Source organism: Ascidiella aspersa, chromosome 6, assembly GCF_963924565.1.
Source record: "Ascidiella aspersa chromosome 6, kaAscAspe10.2, whole genome shotgun sequence".
Lineage (NCBI taxonomy): Eukaryota > Metazoa > Chordata > Ascidiacea > Phlebobranchia > Ascidiidae > Ascidiella > Ascidiella aspersa.
In genome coordinates, this window is record NC_139452.1 from 23,965,454 (window position 1) to 23,986,574 (window position 21,121).

At 36.4% G+C, this 21,121-nt stretch overlaps 1 protein-coding gene and 1 long non-coding RNA gene across 2 annotated transcripts; both read right to left on the reverse strand.

Moving 5' to 3' along the window:
• Positions 1-3,156: 3,156 nt before the first annotated feature.
• On the reverse strand, positions 3,157-4,289 carry LOC146140913 (uncharacterized). Its single transcript, XR_014501342.1, has 3 exons — positions 4,235-4,289; positions 3,894-3,962; positions 3,157-3,779 (listed from the first exon to the last, which is right to left on the reverse strand). It is a non-coding gene; the product is annotated as an uncharacterized LOC146140913 (long non-coding RNA).
• A 1,084-nt stretch (positions 4,290-5,373) lies between these two features.
• On the reverse strand, positions 5,374-15,104 carry LOC146140914 (b(0,+)-type amino acid transporter 1-like). The gene is made up of 8 exons (XM_083392033.1): positions 14,972-15,104; positions 13,729-13,971; positions 12,423-12,784; positions 10,595-10,762; positions 9,232-9,376; positions 7,851-8,038; positions 7,092-7,298; positions 5,374-6,640 (listed from the first exon to the last, which is right to left on the reverse strand). The coding sequence occupies exons 2-8, from the start codon at positions 13,943-13,945 to the stop codon at positions 6,401-6,403; spliced, it is 1,527 nt and encodes a 508-aa protein (XP_083248159.1). The 5' UTR covers positions 13,946-13,971; positions 14,972-15,104; the 3' UTR covers positions 5,374-6,400.
• Positions 15,105-21,121: the final 6,017 nt, after the last annotated feature.

Genomic DNA, 21,121 nt, shown 5'->3' on the forward strand with positions numbered 1-21,121 from the left:
GTGGATTCTGGTTCAGAAACTGCTTCGACGCTAACCTTCACGGAGTTTGGGGATATTCAGCAGGACCTTCGGAAAATATTGTTTGGTCCTCTTGGAAGGGATTTGGCGTTGCGATGGAAGCCACTCTAATGATGTTTCGCTGCGATTAATGGTGATTGATCAGTGCTATACAACTTTTTTTCACTTGCGGCACACGACACACGCACGTCGCACAATATATATAACAACATTACAATGCATACAATGTATGGTAGCAACAGTAAGCTATGAAAAATATGTCAAACGACAAAAGTCACATGGGCCAATAAAGGAGGGTTTTATGATTAAATAGAGCCAAAAAATGACAACATTATGTTTTATTGTTTATTTTACCGTTTTTCTGTCCTCTCCTGCAGTGGTATCTTTGTATTCACTTACTAGTGGAAATTTTGTGAGAACTTTTAAATGGCATTAATAAAAACTGGCAAATATGCTTTGCATTTTTTTGCTGATTTTTTTCATCATCCCTCTGGGAACACCGCGGTACACCTGGCGTGATTTCTCCGCAAACTGGATCTGATGGATAACAATTACATTACACATAGCCTTATTGTATATTTTGTACTTTTTAATACAATTTATTGTTTCTGTAGTACTAAAAGTCTAGCATACTACAAAAGGCTATAAGAAACCGATAAAAGGATCATATTTTATTTCAAACGTAAATTTTAGAAAGAAACAAGGGTTTTTTTATGTTTTAATCGAAACCTTTTCTATTGCTATAACACAGCCTGTTGTATTTTGGTTGTGTGTGTGTGTGTGTGTGTGTGTGTGAGTTTTGTATGTCTGTGAATGTGTGTGTAAGCGATGGAGGTAAATATATATGGAAAAGTGACTGTCCTAATAGGTTTCACTTTTGTCTTGGCGTATTTTATAACAATTTAAGAAGGAAAACTGAATTACCAGATATAAGCTACTGATATGACCCGTTTTTTTGGTGAATAAATCACATAAATCATTTAATATAAAGTGAATCGAGTTGTAAACTATTAGTTGCTTTGTGCTATAGGTGGGTTTGTAAAATATACCTGTTTTACCTTTCGCCCGAAGTTTTTGATTGACAATAATTATGCGGCGCGCATGAATGAGCGTAATGCAGAATAAATGTCGTGTCAGCCATTTACTTTTTCTATAAACTTTGTTGTTTCCAGGTTTCGAAATTTTAATTAACTATGACATGTGGTATGGACACCTAAAATTGTTTGCACTTTAGATGTATTTTAGTTAAACAAGCAAAAGTTTACGAGACTTTTCTGCGTCGGTATGTTGCTTGTAAGACCGCAGCAGATTTTGCAGTCCCAGTTGCCCTGTGCCGTGAATTTCCAAAAGTAATTTACTCCAGTAATTCTGTAGCACATGAATTTAATTTACATTGTGAACAACATATTTAATATTGTTGCTGATCTTATTGTAATTAATATACACAATAAATAAACGTTGGTTAAAGAAATATATGCCAGAGGAACCTATTTTAAATAGTCAATCACAAGTAACATGTTAATACCTTGACTTACGACATAAAAAATGCATGTTGTTCTGTCAACAAAAAGGAGACTTTTGTAAACAAAAAAATTCTGTAAACAATAAGTAGAAAACCTGGTACCGTTTTTTATGCGCAGCAATACAACCAAGCCGGAAAACGTTGCAACGTAGTATCCCACGCAAGGCGTCATACATAATTACATTAGCTTAATCCGAGAGTGTAGTTTGTTTGTAGGGTATTTTATGAAGCGATTGCCTTCAACTTTGCCAACTAATAAGAGTATTTGTCTTGCTTACACTAAGCAGCCTCCAGAATTATTCTGATTATACTTAGCAAACTATTTTTTTCATATGTAATTAATTTGAAAAAAGTTTTTTAGTTACCTATAGTACTTTACTTTAATTCACAAAACGTGTCTAACTTTCGCGTTGGGTTTGTGGGTATTTTTTATATATTATAGTTGATAGCAGGGCTGCGAAGTTTTAACGCAAGTACAATTGCCGAGTCCGACTCTGGCCGCACAAATTTACTCGAATCCGACGCTCAAGTCCGGCTCCGACTCCAAATCCTACGTTTCATCCATTTATGTAACTGAAATTGGGTAAATACACAGCAATCCACCGAAAGACGAGGTCATACAACTCATCCACCCACAATACGTTTTTTTTAACATATTTAACTATGTACTATTCCACGTTGACTTTTACAGTTTGACGCCATATCTGTTTCAAATTTGCTACTGCACATACGCATGTCTGACCCAGGACTTCCCTAATCCAACTACAGCAAAATAAACCGACTCCGCCAGATCCCGAGTTCGACCACGAAGCCCTGGTTGCTATAGTATAGGTACTATAGCCCGGGTGAAGTAATAATTGTAAACATAGGATGCCTTTCTACATGACATCACACGTCTTCTAGGGACAAAAAATTGTCTAACGCTGTTTACAGTTGTGTCCTGTTATATGTTGGACCTTGTGTGCTTTAACAAGCTCTTAGCTTTATTAAATTACTGCAACCTCCGTCCATTTTGCATTTGCAAATCTAAGCTTTTACGAATGGGGAAGTCCCGATGCTGCTAACTGCATTACATAAGAAGCGAGCAATTGCAAATGTTATAAGCAAGGTTGCATGTTTTTTTGTGGAAGTTAAGCTAAACGAAAGATTAATAGATTTAGCATTTTGAATTTAGCTACAAATAAAACCAAGAAATGTATCTGCATGCTATAAAGGGGCGATTTTTTAGGTAAAAAGTGGTGTAGCTATATCGACATCTATCAAGCGGTTTTCAGAGTCATTGCTTGAAATGCCGTATTTTTGAAAATCTATTTTACACTCACTATATAGCTATAACTGTTGTTCTGACAACGGGGATAATTCGATGACTTTATTTACCCTTGCTACTGTAAAGTATTGCAAATCAAGTTTTTGGCGCAAAATATATTTACAAAATCAAAATAAAAGTATTTACAGGCGTTAAATAAAACCACAATATTTCAATAACGACGTTACACTTTAGATGTGCACAACTTTCATCTCTGAAAGGAAACAACTTAGACAGAAAGTGCAATAAAAATAGAGTTTACGTTTATAGAATGAATTAAGACATTTTGGATCATACGCTTGTTTAACGCAAGTAATAGTAAGTAAGACACAAAAACAAGGCACATTTGTTTACCCAATCCAAACTTAGTTGGCCAATTAACTGTTTCGAAAACAATTGACTTCAATAAATAGACCACATTTTTATACTGTCGGCGAAAAGTCATTAGATTTGACTTTATGGGTCTTGCGCCGAATAGAGACATAGACATTAAAAAGCAAGAAAGTGCGAAAGAAAGGGACATTTGGACAATATTTAGTTTCCTTGAAGGACAATCAATTTTTCTCATAAAAACAGATAGAATCTTTCTGAAAGACAACACGTGGTAGCCCTACATAACACGTACAAATCAACTCAAAAGGGCCGTTTTTTTTACCACGTAAACAATAGCCAATCTTTTTCCACTTTCACCATCTACTACATTATACCGGTTCGTTGCTATCACGCAACAACTGGTTATCGGCATAAACACATTAAACAGCACTTCTGCTGTTTAGATATAATAGCATCGACAAGAAACCCAAAATCGTTAAACTGAGAATCACTTGCCATAACAACGAAAGAGAAGATACACAATAATAAGTAATAATATGTCGGCAAATTCCACCGGCATTGCTCCTCCTTCGTCCATAATTGCAGACAATTGCTGAAACTCTGAAAAAAGAGGTCAAGTTGTTTATCGTATTGTAAGGGATTAAAACACCCTTAATGTAAGAGATCAAAACACTTACACACGAGCAAAACTAGTTTGTACACTTGTCAACTCACCAGTATAGTTCATGCCTCGTATCTCGTTTACGATCCAACGTTGTAGGTAATACTTTGTTGTCCTTAAATCTACCAAGCAATACAATATATATATTATTGAGGGTAAAATTGTTCGATGCTTTTTGTTAACTCTAAATACCACTGTAATAAAAGGAAAGATAACAGTTAATTTGTTAACCATTGCAGTCGCTTTGAAATACTGTTTTCAGGTATCGAGCTCGTTTTGTGTTATAGTTATAATTACAACTAATTAAACGCCGAAAAGGTAAACATGGATATCATAAACAAAAAACTGATAACACTTAAAGTTATTATTATGTCAAACAAAACGAACAACTTACCTTTGCAAGTTCTTGGTTATTGATCTTTCTTTTTTCTTCTAGCTTATGGACTTTTCAGGCTGAAGTGTAAAGCTTTTATAGCAGCCAGCATAAAAGCACCAGGGTAAATACTTTTCTTTCGCATCCTATGATTAGATATCATGATCCTGCTTCTTTAAATGGCAAATGCGTAGCGCGAAATTATTGCATCTGAGCAAGTACAAGAATGTACTGTTGTGACCGGGTATTTTATGTGACGTGGTTGACTGGCTGTGTTGCAATTACTAATTGTTTTTAAATCATGCGTGTGAGTACTAAACTGTATAGTATACGACAAACACGTATAGGCTGTTTCTCAATTGCCTTGATAATCAAAAATGTTAAATTTGATGTTAACGCGGGGAGGGGTCTTTGGAGGTCTGTACTACTATATTTAACTTCTTGTAGTAATTTAATGGTTCCATGTTACTCTTGGTGGTAATTCTGCTTTACTGTACTATGATTTGCATCAAAATTACACATGTGCAAAGAAACTGAAAACTTGATTTTGCGATATTCGCGGTTTTAGCAACTCATTTTTAATAATTTGTTGTCATTTTGGCCCTTTTCTTTATAGCTACTTTTACGGCTGATTGGTGTTATGTTTTTCGGAACTATTTGGTACAGTTCGTGGCGATCAAAGGTTTTGCTCAACAGTTAGACTCCACGAAAAAAACAATCCCCAAACTATTTTTGTGGACTAGTCTTACCTTACACTTTTGTGCATATATCATTGCATTTTTCTGTCTGGTGTGAATATACATATTGTAGGAAGTAAGGAACCATTTATATTATAATTTTGCCAAATTAAGGAAAACGAAAAATTTAATCCTGCTTCGCCAAAGTACTTGTCTCACATATTTTCCATTTGACAACACGCTAGTGCCAGAGAGGTTTAGATGGTGGGTATAGCACTAACCAAAAAATTGCACGATTTATTTTCGCAAACAAGAACAACTTAACTTTAAATTTTTGAATATTTGCACTTGAAATCAACTCGGTTGATATACAACAACAAGATCTCTTTGTATGGAAACAGCACATACTAATCTCTTCTTGAAGCCCACATTTTATTGAAGGTGAGAAAGACGTTTAAAATTCTTATATGTCAGTCAGGCGAACATCAGTAAAATTGACAGAGAAATTAAATAATTATTAATCCAAAAAAGCAAAAACGCAATTTTGTCTATGACAGTGGTATTATAAAATACTATATTCGCAGAACATTAGGTAGGCGACGGTTTAAAATGTTTTTCGAATTTAGAAAATGTGTCACAAAACAAATGCAATATTACGATGATTTATAGGAACAAAATTAACCTATAAACCAAATGTAACCAGCAAAACTGGTGTTTTGAGTTTGCTGGAAAATGAAGCGAATCTAGTTCAAACGTTTTTTCGATTATTTTAAACGTTTGCAAAGTGTTAATTCGCAAAATCCAAAGCTGCGCAAAGCGTTAGCTGTTCCAAATGACTTGGCATAATTCAAATTACTTGGGCAAATACTTGGTCTGAACCTTTCTTAACCATTCACTCCATGGTTTACCAATTTTTTTCTGATAGCTTTACATTTGTACTCGTATAACGTTAGGTTGTTGTCAAATAAATGACTTAAGTGCGCTTAATTAACAGTTTTCCAATGACTTGACTTATGTCTTTTGGACAAATGACTTGACTTGGACTTACTGCATTGTGTCAAATAATTTGGGTTTAAAATAAGTGTTACTACTAAATATTTGTCAATAAAAAATGGGTATTTGCTGCCGTTGTAGCGCATAAAACAATTTGCTAGCTGTATATTGCGTTTTTGTTTGTTTAAGTTGAGTTGTTGCTCATAATCGGACGAGTTTACAAATTTTAATAGTTAACCGATTTTTTTACGTCAATGACATGACTTAAAGTTGGCTTCAAAATTAAATCGACCGGGACTTGACTTGGGCAACTGATGACTTAAAACTTAACTTGCTATATTTGCAGAATACTTGACTTGGACGTGAGTTATTTTTCAAATGACTTGATTGGGACTTAAGTCATTTCAAAACACGACAATGTTCTTTTATTGCCGGTTCAACACTTCCCCGTGCTTTCGGGGCTTTAATTGTGAAGAATTCCCACAGAAGACAAGCTTTCTTGATCAGCAGTGTTATCTCATTCTCCAACAGGGGCCAAGTCTTCACGGGCGGCGTTTAAAAGCTTTTGAAGGAAGATGGTCGTTGGTTTCATGCCTGGAACTTGGAATCCACGGTGGATCAGCAAGTAGTAAACGAAAAGTCCCACGGCAAAAAAGGCCAGCGAGTAAAAGTAGAGAAAGTGCGGATTGGTGACGATGGGAAACACGACGAAGAAAACCGACAGTATTGTCATGATGATTGGAATGATCGTGGGTACCTTTAAAGCATAGTATGGTGTAGTGGTTGACTTGCATTTTTCACATTGGGTGTCAAATAATAAAATACAAACAAAGCGCTGAAAATGATATTATTTAAAGTCCGTTTTTAAATGTACACTGAAATACAGCAAGACTTAAAGGTTGACAAGCAATCTGCCTAAACTAAACCTAAAAATATTATTTAAATATTATCTGAAGGACCCGGCTTTTTAAAGGCGCCTTATTGTATTTAAAGTCATAAAATATTTTTTGCAGTTTGGATACGACATTTCTTTTAACTAAAGCGGATGCACTTTTCAGCCAAACGTATTTTTACAAATGTGTTTGGCAACTTTGTGTTTAATAATTACTAGATACGTGGACAGACTTCTTTGTTACATGATTTTAAGACTCAAAGAAGTTACTTGCTCTATCGTTAGCAATTCGGGAAAGCTCTCCGTTTTTACTTACTCGAAAGGGCCTTGGAAGGGTTGGATACTTTCGGCGCAGAATGAGCACAGAAAGGGAACTGAAAAAGTAGAAAGTCCACGATGTAAAGCCGAAGGCGTCGATCAGCGTTGAAAAGTCGCCAATGGCAACTAACACGAGAGTTGGAATTGCGTTGAGTATGAGGCAAGGAAGCGGTGTTAGGTAATTGACTTGGATCATTCCAAATATCTGTAATAGAGATAGCACAGATGTGTTTTCATTCTGACAAAATAAGAGTTGCAATAAAATAAAATAAGTGTCACAAACATTTAGATTTGATTGACTTAACTTACATCATAAAACCTTATGCCAATGTAAGTAAAAAATAACTAATTGCACTTTCCTGCTGCAATGGGCTTATTTTTAAAGGTATTAGATTTAAGAAAAGTTAGCTATGATTTACTGTGCATGCAACGCAGGTTAAGCAAATAATATTAATTTGTTAAATAAAATGTTTAAAATAAGGCAACAAATTATTTTGTTTATTGTTTTATTTATATAAAGTTGATACATTGCCGAAATGATACATACATATATATATATAAAGTTGGTCTTGTGATTAATATTGTTTGAGGTTAAAATCGTGTCTTATATTTCCTTTTAACTATAGCTTTAGAAAGATTTGACTGTCAGTACTCCCTGTTGACTGAATGTTGTTTACACAATACAGGTATAAGAAATTTCTTTCGTCGACCGTTAGACGTATTTAAAAAAAAATCATGCACATTCAGAGTGGCTAACCTTCGGAAAGTGTCCGTTCCTTGCCGCCACGTACACAGTCCTGCTGTAGGTGATCACCGAGCTATTGAAGGTGCCGAAGTTGACCAGGCACACTGTCACCGCTACCAGCCACAGACCGACCGAGAAAATTTGCTGCGAAAACGACAGAGCCACCGTTGTCGATTCCATCATCTGCTGTGGAGTCAGCACTGAATAGAACAAGGTAGTTTTTCTTTTAGGGTGTATTTTCAGTGTTGCAAACAAGTACGTTTCAGTCAAGTAACTTATAAAGTACCTTAAGTCCAAGTCAAATCATTTGTGAAATAACTTTAGTCCTGGTCAAGTCATTTGTGAAATAACTTGAGTCCAAGTCAAGTCATTTTGTACAAATACCAAGTCACCAGTCAAGTCATGATTAGGACAAGCTAAATCCAAGTCAAGTCCTTGTCATAAAATTAAGCCTTAGTGCACTTAAGACAAGTCATTAAGTCATTACAACACTGTATATTTCCTTTTTTGAATGTTGGCTATAATGCTATTGCGGGTTCATTTTTTATACCTCAATATTACGCCACACAATGCCTCACATTCTTAGCATTCTCCCACTATACCATCTTTCAAGGGAATCGCAAAGATATAAGGGTAGAGAAGCCAAGCAAGCTCCCAAATAGAACCATAGAAGACATTTTCAAAGTATACCCGCAGCACGAGTTCACCTTTTTTTTTGTATTAAAAAGTATCAACACCTTACGTCTAATTTTATTTAGTGTGTTTACACCAGAGTTGTAATGACAATTAAGTGTTTTCATGAAATAGTTTTCAGTAAAATTAGGTAATTTAATTTAGCACGTATAACAATTTGTTGGCTGTATATGGGGTTTTTGTTATTTTTGTTACGTTATTGATCATAATTATAATCGCATGAGTTGGGAATAGTTAAACGTTTTTATGTCAATAACTTGACTTGAAGTTGACTTGCTCTCATAATGACATGACTGGGTCTTGACTTGGGCAACTGACTCGACTGGGACTTGACTTGTTATTACTGCAAAATACTTGACTTAGACTTCAGGTATTTCAAAATAACTTGTTTAAAACAACGCTTTACACAGAGATAATATTTGTTTTTCAATATATCCAAAGCCTACCCGATTTAGGTTTATAAAAAAAATAGTGTAAATCTGATTTATTTTTGGCGATAAATGTTTAATTGATCTGTAAAGTTTAGTATTTTAATTTATGTTATGCACAGTTACTATAACTCAACAGAGATGTATCCACACATAACTTTTATGGACAAAGCCTCAGTATAGAACACGAAAAATTACACGACGCAAATTCACACAGAAAGCCTAACAGATCTTGCAGAACGACGTTTTATTTAAAGCAGCAGCCCACTTACCCATCAAATAAGATACGTTGATGAAAAGCATAATAATAACCGAGATAACAATCCCGAAAACCGATGCCAGTGCAACATTCCGCGGCGAGTCTACTTCCTCGTTTGCATGACACAATGCGTTCCATCCCTCGTACGACCACGTGACCTAAGTGCAAAACAAGATGCTAAGCTGGAACTTTGTGCGTTTGATTTACCTTGGCGTGGTATCTATAGCAAACAAAGCGATTTTCGTACAATTCCTCAATTAGTCTTCCTATGTACACTATACACGAATCTGCAATATAGCTTGATAATGAATCTCAAAGCCAAAAAGGTCGAGTAGATCGACATCGTCTTGATAAAGTACTGATAATACAATACCTATCGAACGTCTTTATCAAGGTGATTTTAAATTACTCGAGGCTTTGAGATTCACAAGTCTTCTTTTATTTAGCGAATACATAAACTCTTCGGATACTCGCCGTCATTTATTTTGGTCATTTTAAAAAGTTATATACTAAGTTATACTGTAATACAAGAAAATCTACTTTCTAATAAAATCCCGTCTGTTTAGCATAAAACGTTTTGTCTTTCACACACTTTTTTATATTTCTCTTTTTTATTTCAAATAGCATTGGAACTAAAAATCAGTTGCCAATACTTTATCTTTTGATTGGTTTATTTTTTCAAAAATTAAAGGTCTTTAAAGTTAGGGCGTATGATAGACCCTGCAATGACTTGACTTAAGTGCAATTAAGTCACTGTTTTAAAATGAGCCGACTTTGACTTAAGTCATTTAGACAAATAACTTATATTAGTGTTATACATTTTAAATGAAAACATTATTCGTCGAAATAGGTACGTTATTTACCTCAAATTTGAGTATAGTAAAATATTGCTTGCAGTTTGTTTCGCGTTTGTTATATGCAAAATGTTGCTTGGAATCAAATACATTTAATAGATTGATTATAGCTTATTCTTTATGTTAACACTGATGACTTGACTTGGAATTTTTTATGGCAATGTCTTGTACTGGGACTTGACTTGTTATTTATTGAAAATAAAACGAGTTTATTCGGCAAATGACTTTTCTTGGATTTAATTGGAAAATACTTGTTTGCAACACTGATCACAATTTTTTACATTACATCATCAACTGAATATGCATTTCCGTCCAAATGGAAGTACCGTGTGGTAATTTCAAAATAAAAAAACACTAGTCTGGGCTAGTTATTTTACTTCGCAAGTTTGTTATTGATTGCTAACTACCTTATTTTAGTTCGTGTGTTTTAATATCGCCAATACTTTGTGTTCCACGTGTTCATGTAAAAAAACACACACACCTGTTTAGATGGTATATACGTGATGTACTATATACACTTACCTGATAAAACACATTGGAGATGCTCAAAAAGGTAATTCCCTGTATAGGGCCTGGATTAAACATGTTTGAAAACGTGGTGTAAGCGTTGCTAGGGTATCGACCGCTGTAGTACAAGGCACTCCCGATAATAAACGCTATGGTGAGGATCTTGATGGCTGTAAACAACACCTTCGACAAAAAACGTTTACATTCTAAAAATGATATGAGTATTATAATAGGGGGGAACATATACGTGTTTTAATTTTACTGTAGACCTATATTATCGTAAGGTGTTTTCGACAAAGTTTGGCTTAATCGCTGGCAACTTAAAAACAAAACAAAATAAATCACCTAAAACTTGTTTATTTAACCGTTTCCGGAAGACTTGACGTCCGTTTTATGTTTTGAATGGCAACAACGCTGTAAAGTCAGAATGTTTTGCGTCAAAATAGTATATAGACCGGAATAATAACGGTGGATGTCCGATAGTTGACTTAGAACCCAATACCGATACCCGATATTCTTAACAAAATGCATCGCGATCCGATACAAAAAAAAAACGAAATAGTTTAAATTAAAATGCTGAACGATAATTTTTCGCAGGTTGTAGGATAAAATTTGCTGTAGTTTTGAGAAGTTTGGTTAAAACCAATGGGCAACCTGTAAACATTTTCGATAAACATATACATTTACTGGTAGAAATTGCTGCATTTGGTGACTATAATCCTAGATAAAATATAAATACCTATATTAATTAAGTATCGGATCGGCACCGATACCACCCTAGTATCGTACGAGTACCGGTAATACCACTTAGCATCGGGTATCGGCTTCGACTCTATATTATGGGACATCTCTAATAATAACCATCCGTAATTTAAAGAAAATTGGATTTACGATCAAATTATCTTCAGTTTGTAAATCCACAAAAAGATATTCGCAAATGCAAGACAAATAAGTCACTTTCCAAAATTAGAAAAAATTTCCGTGCAACACTTGAGAATCTTTCGAGGCACTTTGAAAGTCACTGGTACACAGCCTTTTTTATTTGGTTTGCTCCGTGTGGGTCTAAACGAGCCTTGGAAAAACAGGGCAACAAACACTACATAAAAATCATTTTGGGACCATGCTGCAATGACTTGAATCACTGTTTTTGAAATGCCTTGATTTAAATCATTTCGATAAATGACTTGCCTGATTGCCATGGTAATGACATGGCCTGTAAATCGATCTGGGTAAGAAAAGACCTAATTGGACTAAAACTTGACTTAAAAATTTTCTAGGCAAATGACTGCGAAGTTTTGTTATTACCTATAATTTGAAATGAGTTGCATTGCTGCGAGGTAAGATAATTCTGCAAATCAGTGGTCTATTAAATCAGTGATATTTAACCGGTGTTAAGTAAGAGATCATTGTTCCGCAACAAACTTATAAGTTCACTGTAATCCCGGGCGAAAAGCACTGGTGTTTTATGAAAGCCGTCACCAGGTTAAATATGTTCCGTCACATTGCTTTATTTATTGTTGTATATTGTAATTGCGACGTTTTTTTGGGCTATAAGTACATTTTTACAGCCCAAAATATTAACTTTGTGTTCTTCCCAACAGTCCCAGATATCGCACTAGAAAAAATGAGAGTGAATAAACTGTTGAAATAATATTTTTAGTTAAATGCGTTATTATGCATTTACGATTTGTGTTTTGCAAAAATATTTTAATGCTGAAGTGATCCGTGGATCAAAACATATTGAAAGACACTGCACAATATGATCATAGGAACCGGTGGTGGCTAAATCTTAGCAAATATAACTATATATTCCCTTCCAAAGGTAAAAAAGAGAAATACCAACCTGAAATCGCACAGCCAGCTTGACGCTGTAGCAGTTCATCGCGTACACCATCAGCACCACAGCCATCGCCAGCAGCTTAACGGCGTTTTGCGGCAGAGGCTGTGCGGCCGGGAAAAACGGCTGTATCGCGTAGCTGGCAAAGGCCAGCACTGCCAAGGCGTCAGTGGTCGGGAAAAAGCAGTTCATCCAGGGCAGCAGAAAGGCTAGGGCGGGCCCGTAGGCGTGTCGCATGAAAGTGTAGTCACCGCCTGACTCCGTAATGCTAGAAGACAGCTCGTTGTAGCATAGGGTCGACATGATCGCCACGATACCGCCCAGCACCCACATGATAAGACTTATCCCGACGCTGCCATTGCAAGATTCTGAAACAAAAGCAAATTCGTTGGTCTGTTTGACTAGGGTCAGGCAACCACCTTAGCTGAATTGCCCGTTTGAATTTAGAAGCACAAATTTAAAACAGCCTTTACGGCCAAATTATATTAAAGTTTTTGCCTACTTTTCAAGGAAAAAAAAAACAATTTTTGGCAAGGCAAAGTCTTAAAAAGCGGAAAGGCTGGGTAAAATCATAACTATATGACCACATGTTTATAGTGTAAACTTCAGTAAAAATCCCTCAGTCTTATTTTGTCCCACATATTACTATACAATTAGCTGTAATGTGTAAAGGATCTTAACACTACCGTGTTATCAGGAACGCCGGAGCGATTTCAGGGCAAGGGGGGCGACTTTTTTGGTAAGGGCAACATAGACCGCAGACGAGCGTAGCGAGCCGAAATATTGGGGTGTCGGGGGTGCTCCCCCGGAAAAAAATTTGCGGCCACGACCTTTAGATTTTTTTTTTGCGTTTTTCCGTAGCTTTCCGTAGAAAGCAATATATCATTTTTCATGAAAAGGGTACTTTTGCGAGTCCGACGTGCGCATGCGCAGTATCAAATTTTAAAACTGTTAAGGCGGCAAGATGTAATTTGTAAAAGTGTAATAGCAAATGGTAAAATATTTTTAAACCATGTAATGCGGGTGGATCAATTATGACACCAATATGAGTGGATTGCTGAAAATCGACCTTAATTTAGTTGCGTAAATGGGTAAAATGCTGTAGAGTCAGAGCTGGACTCGGGACTCGACAAAATCTTTCATTTGACTGGAGTCGGACTCGGGACTCGGGACTCGGGAGTCGGACTCGGGTGTATTTTTTTGGCCGGAGTCGGACTCGGGTTGTTTTTAACCGACTCCGCTGCCCTGCTCTGTACGCCGTGTTGGTGTGTGTTCCTTTAGAAGAAAAAGGACCGATAACATCTTAACTCACTTAAAATCAAGTTGGGCGAAATGAACACTCCAGAGCCGACTATGACTCCCACGACAAGAAAAGTTCCACTGAACAAACCGATGCTTTGTTTCACCCTCAGGCGTTCTTTGGCGCAACTGGGCACAACAACATCGCTTCCTTGAGGTGGAGTTGTACTGTAGTTACCGACATTTCTCTTTCGGCTAGCGCCAAGAAGAGGTTGGGTTTCATCTTCCATTGAAGGCAACCTGGTCACCTTGAAATCTAATGTATATGCGATTAAAATAAAAGAAAACAACTTAAAAACAAGAAGGGTCATAAGCAACAGGCTGATTTTGAATTACAGCATCACCTAGCGTGGTCATTGTTTACCACTAACCTATAAACTTTAATGTTCTAAGTCAGTTCTTTTTAACCGGATGCAGTGTGGCCCTTCGGGATCCGTAAGGAAGTTAATAGGGGTCCGCGGTACATAAATACATTGGCTGTATTTTTTTTTGTTAGCTGGGACACATCCTTTTCATTAAGTGTTAATCATAAGAAATTATATGACAGCTTGCGTTAAGTAACTAGGCTAGTTTGTAGGTGCTAATTGGAATATTGAAGCAAATGTTGTACTGTGATTTGTTTATTTGGACTTGTTTTTTTGAAGAGTTTACCGATTTTGATAGGTAATATTTATCTCGTGCGGCAGTATTTAGGACTTGCTATGGCAATGACTTTTACAGAGACCTAACTTTCTTTTTGTTAAAAAAAGACAAACATTTCATGTAAGAGAAAAAATGTCAGCTTTATTTGCGACACAATCTGCAAAACTTTTATTAAAACACGCAATAAAATTGTCAAATTTGGACCAAAATTGAAACATTTTCTACTTATTGGTATATATTGTACCGAATGTGAATACAAGGTTCCATTCGTAGCTATTTAAGAAGGTGTAATAGTTTATTGAATTGACACCGCAAACACAGATTTGTAATTGTGCTAAAAATGTTGTTTTTCGGGACCAACTCGTTACGATTAAGACTTGTAACATTTCAGCTTGCTGTGTAAACTATAGGGCCTTGCATTACTTCCGGCAAAAGGAAACACATATAAAACGCTCTCTGCAGTCACGCGTGAAACTGAATTGAAATAATGTGTTTTGTAATGCAGTATGTATACTTTAATTACACAAATATCGCAGTGCTCATCGCACCATAAACTTAAACTTGGTTATCTCTTTCAGATTAGCCTGTATTGTACTTTAGAATTTACCACTTACTTTCACTTATTCTAGCTTCTAAGCCGCTTGCATTTTCGTTGGAATCGATGACTGGTTGCTGGGTTGCTAGTTTTGTGCAGAACAGCTGATTTGTACCACTCAAGTTATAACACAAGATGTACGCTACGTCTGAATTGCTGTCATAAAACGCATAACGTTAAGCACTGAAAAAAATAACGCTTTTAGGTCAGTGGAGTGTATAAGTTTAAGTAACTAATGCTTGATTGACACGACTTAGTCTTAGTTTTTGGAAAATCAAAAAACATAGGTCGTGCTTTGACTGATACGCTAAACTTCGCTGAACCAGTAAATCTGCGTTAAAGTTAGTATGCTTTCTTAGTAGTCTACTTACTTTTACAGATTATGTAATTACATTGTGGTGGTATTTGTCTGGTGTTCAACGCAGCTGATAGTAAATAAAAACGCTACGTTAGCGTTATAACAAAATGCATAGCTTTGCATGATATGACTAGATTCGCACAGCTTACGCAGCAAAGAAGCATTGCCGCGAGGCATGGCAATTGTGCCTAAACGACACAATGTCGGCCAAAGCTCTTCGCTAACACACATTATAAGATAGCAAAAAGCAAAAAGCATAGCAAAAACAAAAGCATAGTATCATAGCAAAAAGCGAACTTGTACTATTCCAACATAATACCGCTTTAAAAAACACTTTAAAATTGCAATTCATTATATTAGGCCTAATTGATAATAACTGTTATAGTTGTCTACTTTCGCAGTGCTGCAACTGTTGGTATTTTAGCAATTGCTTTCCTTTGTTTAATTTGCTTCGCTCCGCTTTGCGACACTGCACTTTACTTCTTGTCTTTTTTCACGTCCGCGCTAGCTGCATTTGCTCAGAAAAGACCCAAGCATTGGCATCCGCGCCACGCGGCTTTTCTTAAATAAGAAAGTTTTAAACTACAGTTGTGTGCGAATCACGAGGCCAGCGACAGGCCGTTAAGCAGACCGAAATATAGCATAACAAATTGACAAGCACGCCGGCACCTGCTGTTGGCAGTAGGCCTATGTGTCGTACCAAAACATTTAGGTTTAGGGCCTTAATACACGCTAGACAAGTCTCTCTTCGTTGATGAGTTGCCTTCTTTCCTTCAAAAACATGTTAAAGTCGTTGGAGAGAAGATTCAAAATGCAAATGAAATTAGGGTACACTTTGCACGGATCTGTAATGTAGCTTGATAATGAATTTTAAAGCCAAAAAGGTCGGGTAGATCGATTACCTATCTCGTATCGAAACGTCTTAAAGATGGTGTCGATCTACTCGACCTTTTTGGCAAATGAAATGTTTTCTGTTTAAGAAGACGGCAAAAGGCCGAAGACTAAGAAGATTCAGCCGGGTCTGGACGGTACATATCATCTACCATGTGAGGATCACCGCTCACATCGGGCAGTTTCAGGCATGGCTGTCTCCACAAAAGATTTCCAACTAAGTCGAGGGCAACCACCAATGTTCGCGACCAGTGTGACGAACACTTGAAAGGCCGTCTTCAACCGCCTTACCGGAAGTGCTATAATTATGCAGTGCATGAAAGTTCGACATGACCCAGAAGAAGCCAGGCGAGAATCCAGGCAGAAAGAGCTCGTTTAAATGTCTGATATTTTCACCTCCTAACTGTTGTCTGGGTGGGCAAAGTAATTAAGAAGGCGGAAATGTTGTGTAATTAAATATTGTTTTCTTTGTTTAATTTGCATTGCTTTACTTTGCTTCACTGCACTTTACTTGTCTTAGTTCGTTTCTTGCCGTTACACCTTTACGTTTACACTTGTAATCACTCATTGCTTTACAGTTTTGTTTTAGCCCTTAAGGGACCTTTCTCCGTTTGCAATGCAAAGCGTTTGAGCACGAGGGCAGTCATGTTTTAGTGGTGGTGTGAGATGGTTACTGTTTAAGAAGCAAGCAACTAGCGTCAAAACTTGTAGCATTCACTAAGAAAGAGCCTATCGTTGGCGTTCGCGCCACGCAGCCTTATTCCAAGGATAAAGTTCTAGACTACAGTTTTGTGCATACACGAGGCCAGCGACAGGCCGTTAAGCAGACCAAAATAAATCGTAATACAACTACGAACTACGTGTTGAAGCTCCGTGTGCGGCTATAGCCCAAAGTAAACCAAGGCTAACTGCATTGCGCAAAAATCAGTCTCAGAAAATTTCGCTTCGCTTAAAGGCAGGGTAATCCCCGCACTGACGCAGCGCTTACTGGTAGTGACCTACATTATACATTTAAGATAGTTTTGACAGGTTAAAACTATATAGATTGAATAAATCAAGAATGGATTCGGGGCGTTTTATTTTTTAAATGGACTATAGTTTAGTGTTAAACTAACGCAAAGAAAAACAGCAATGCGTTTTGTGTTATTTGTGTGTGTTTTAGCTTAGTAAATAGTTTACTTGCTTGTGTGAGTTTGGTGCCAAAACGTTTGAAATTGATGAGTTTGCAGACTTTGATTTTTTTGCCTGATGTATGCAGCATTGGCAGACATAAAACTTTGCATATAGGAGTACAGTGGTCATTGTTTTTTGTTTAGTTTATTAACAGCATATGATATTTATTAACATCGTATGAAGTACATATCTTCAAATGGCATGTTCTTTTGTTGAATCGGGTTAACTACTCTGCATAAAACATTGGGTGACACTATAAACTAAAATTGTAGATAAAAAAATTGAAGACCATGGCGGCTTTGAGGGTACTGCAGGGCTAAACTGAATTAGTTTGAAGCTGATGCAGGTTTATGCTGGATTGAACCGTGTCCATTTGTTAAAGGTTGATCGAAGGTTGCTTGAAAGGTTGCGTGTTCTGACAGCTTAGCCACAGCAAGGTATTAAACAGATCTGATTTTATTGTATAACATCAGAACGGCAATCAACTTACAGTTACAGGAATAACTTAAGGTCCATGCACAGAACTCACGGCCCAGCATAATAACTTCAGTCCGCTACATTATTTCAGTTGATTAGTTTCGTTAGCCTCGTTTGGCTTTAATGCCCACAGCTTTTGTACACATCGTCTGGCCATACCAGCATTTAGCAGAGGCGTGTTAACGGGTAACATCTCCGTGTTACTTGTTTATAGAAACCGTCAAATGTTTAATGGTGAGAGGTTTGCGGTTTGGCCACGTCAATAAGTTTGTTATAAAACATTTAGTTCGAATAATACCATCAAATAACAATGCGTACTCTACAGTACCAATAGGGGTCCCTAAAATAGAAAGCGGTTGTGATTTACTGTTGTGTATGGCAATACAATACTATTACAATTTGACAATCACTTGTACATTCCAACGTGGCCCAACGGCCAGGAAAGGAAAAGTGTATCGAGGTGAAATATTTAAGACTTTTCCAGGCGAACACGCTATTATTACAAGCACAAACAGACATGCGTCGTTTCTCTACACTCTTACTCAGCAAGACAATAGGGTTATTTTATTGTTTTCTCAATTATATAGCGTTCATTAAGTCTCACATCAGTGTTGTGATGACTTAAGTCGAATGACTTGACTTAAGTGAACTTAAGTCACTGCTTTTACATCACTTGACTCAAGTTATTTGATATTTTAATATGACAAGTCTTTGGGGCAAAATGAAGGTTAAAATAAAGTGTTTTCCAGTATTTTTTATTGTAAAATTGAGCTATTTACCCCAATTTTTGCACATAAAACATTTTGCTTGCTATATTTTATGTTTTTCTTATTCTTTAGTTCTGTTATTGCTCATAGTCGTATGAGTTTAACAATTCGAATAGTATAACGTTTTATTTTATGGACGTGATTTTAAGTTGATTTGCTCTACATATCTTTTGACCGGGTCTTGGTCTTGGGCAACTGATGGCTTGGACTGGGGTTTTTAATTTAGGATCATGAGTTTAATTGTTAGGAATTGTTGGGAATTTATTTATTCTTTCCTTTTTTCTTTTCATTTATTTTAAATTGGATCAGTAGGCAAATATGTTTAAAATTGGGTATAAGTAACAGTCTGAAAAAGGTATATTGGTTGATCTCTAAGTAAGGACACACAAATGAGAATCATATAGTCCTTGATTGCGATTTCTGTTAGTTAAACAATCTCAAAACACAACTCTTCCTATAGTACAAAGGAAGCTTCAACTCAATCAGTTGATTAGAAATAACCTTCACTGCAGGCTAATCTTGTTATTTATTCAAAAACACTTTACTTGGAATTTAATTATTTTACAAGTGACTTGACTGCCGGGACGTAAGTAGCTTGAAAAAAAAAACGTTTACAGCACTGTCTCGCATGCTTACATAAATGCGTCCCATACTGATTTGAGATAGGAATAGATTTTCTTCAAAAATTACAAAAGTATGTGCCACACGTAACAATTTTGCCGCACAGTTTAAGAACTGCCTATAGGCCTATATTCGTAAAACAATTACGTTGTTGCAACAAAGTGCCGAGCGGCTTACCAGTACTTAAATATTAATTTTTGTTAGACGGCAATTGTATTTGTCAAGTGTATAATTAATCCTTATGTGCAATTTATCAAGTATTTCCTGCTTTTCAAGCATTTGCTAAACGTTTATCATTTTTATTTTATTTTGGTTAAATCGGTACAATAAGCAGCAAAGAATAACTATAACTCTGTTTCAGCCAGGGCTGCGGAGTCGGACTCAGGACTCCAGGAGTCGGTTTGTTTTGCTTGAGTTGGATTCGGGACTCTGGACTCGAGTAAGACAACGTAAAACTACCAGAGTCAAGAGTCCGACGTGCGCATGCGCAGTACCAAATTGTTAAGGTGGAAAAGCATACGGTGGAAAATTTTCCAACCAAGTTTGTGAGTAGATGAATAATACGACCTCTCTTTAAGTGGTTTGCTGAATATACACGACATACGTTATTTTAGTTAAGTAAATGGGTGAAATACAGGTGGTATAGAGTCGCAGCCGGACCCGGGACTCGGGAGTCAGACAAGGTTTTTTTTTTCGGATTATTTCTGATCGACTCCGCAGCCCTGGTTTAAGGTGTAATACATCGATTTGATTTTTGATAAGTATTATCGTATTAAAAACTTTGAAAACAGTCCTTTAGATGGTCCACATAAGTGACGATGATATTTGGTTTATTTCTTCGTGGCAGTTTACTTAAACCTTAAATTAATAGAACGACGCAGGTAATTGTAGATTCCGGTAATATACTGTGATAAGGCAAAATAACTTGTGTCGCCTATAGGGTTAATCATGCTTTACAAGCTTTGCGATCAATTTAATTTAAATAAACGTAATTTAAGTTGATTTTAAACTCTTTTTGCTTATCTGTAACTCACAACGAATTTAATAGCTACTTCATATAGTTTATACAATTATTCATTCATTGCTGGCTATTCCTAATGACACCAAAAAACATATATTCTTCTAAAATAGAGTTCTCCATCAGGCAACAAATCAATAGATAGAAATCGCTAAACATATTTCTTGAAGTTTATCTCCTCTTTTAGGACAAAAAGAATACCACGTTAGAAACTCTTTTTGTTGAAGAATTTGTTGAAGAAATTACTAGTCTTCAAATACAAGAAGATGAAATCATGGTCTCGTTTGACGTTGTGTCCTTGTTTACCAAAGACCCTGCTGATACAAAATAGCAAAAGAACGTCTTAACCAAGACAACACACTGGAAACAAGACTAAGTTTAATATTAATGATATATTAGAAGGGTTAACAAAATATTTCTAGATTCAATATACCTTAAATTCAGAGGAAAACACTACAAACAGATATTTAATGCAGCAATGGGATCACCGGTTTCGGTAACGAAGACATCGAACAACGCTCCATGAATTCATTCCACCCCGCGAATTTTGGCGAAAAAAGCCTGCGTTCATGACACTTTCGTTATTTTAAAAAACAATCTGATACAGCAGTTTCTGGAACACTTAAAACAGTTTGGAACCAACCTTAACATTCTAAATGAAAACAGAAAACAAAGTTTCAATTTCATTTCTGGACTCATTATAGTCACCTGTAACCGGTCAGGTAAAATATCTTCTAAGGCGGTGCTGGTTCTCAAACTGGGGTCCGCGGTCCTTTAGGGGTCCGCTATACAATTTTCTGGGCACCTGGAAAATGACTTAGCTAGCTTAGTTAGGTTGTTTAAGCAACTTCTCTGTTGGGGTTG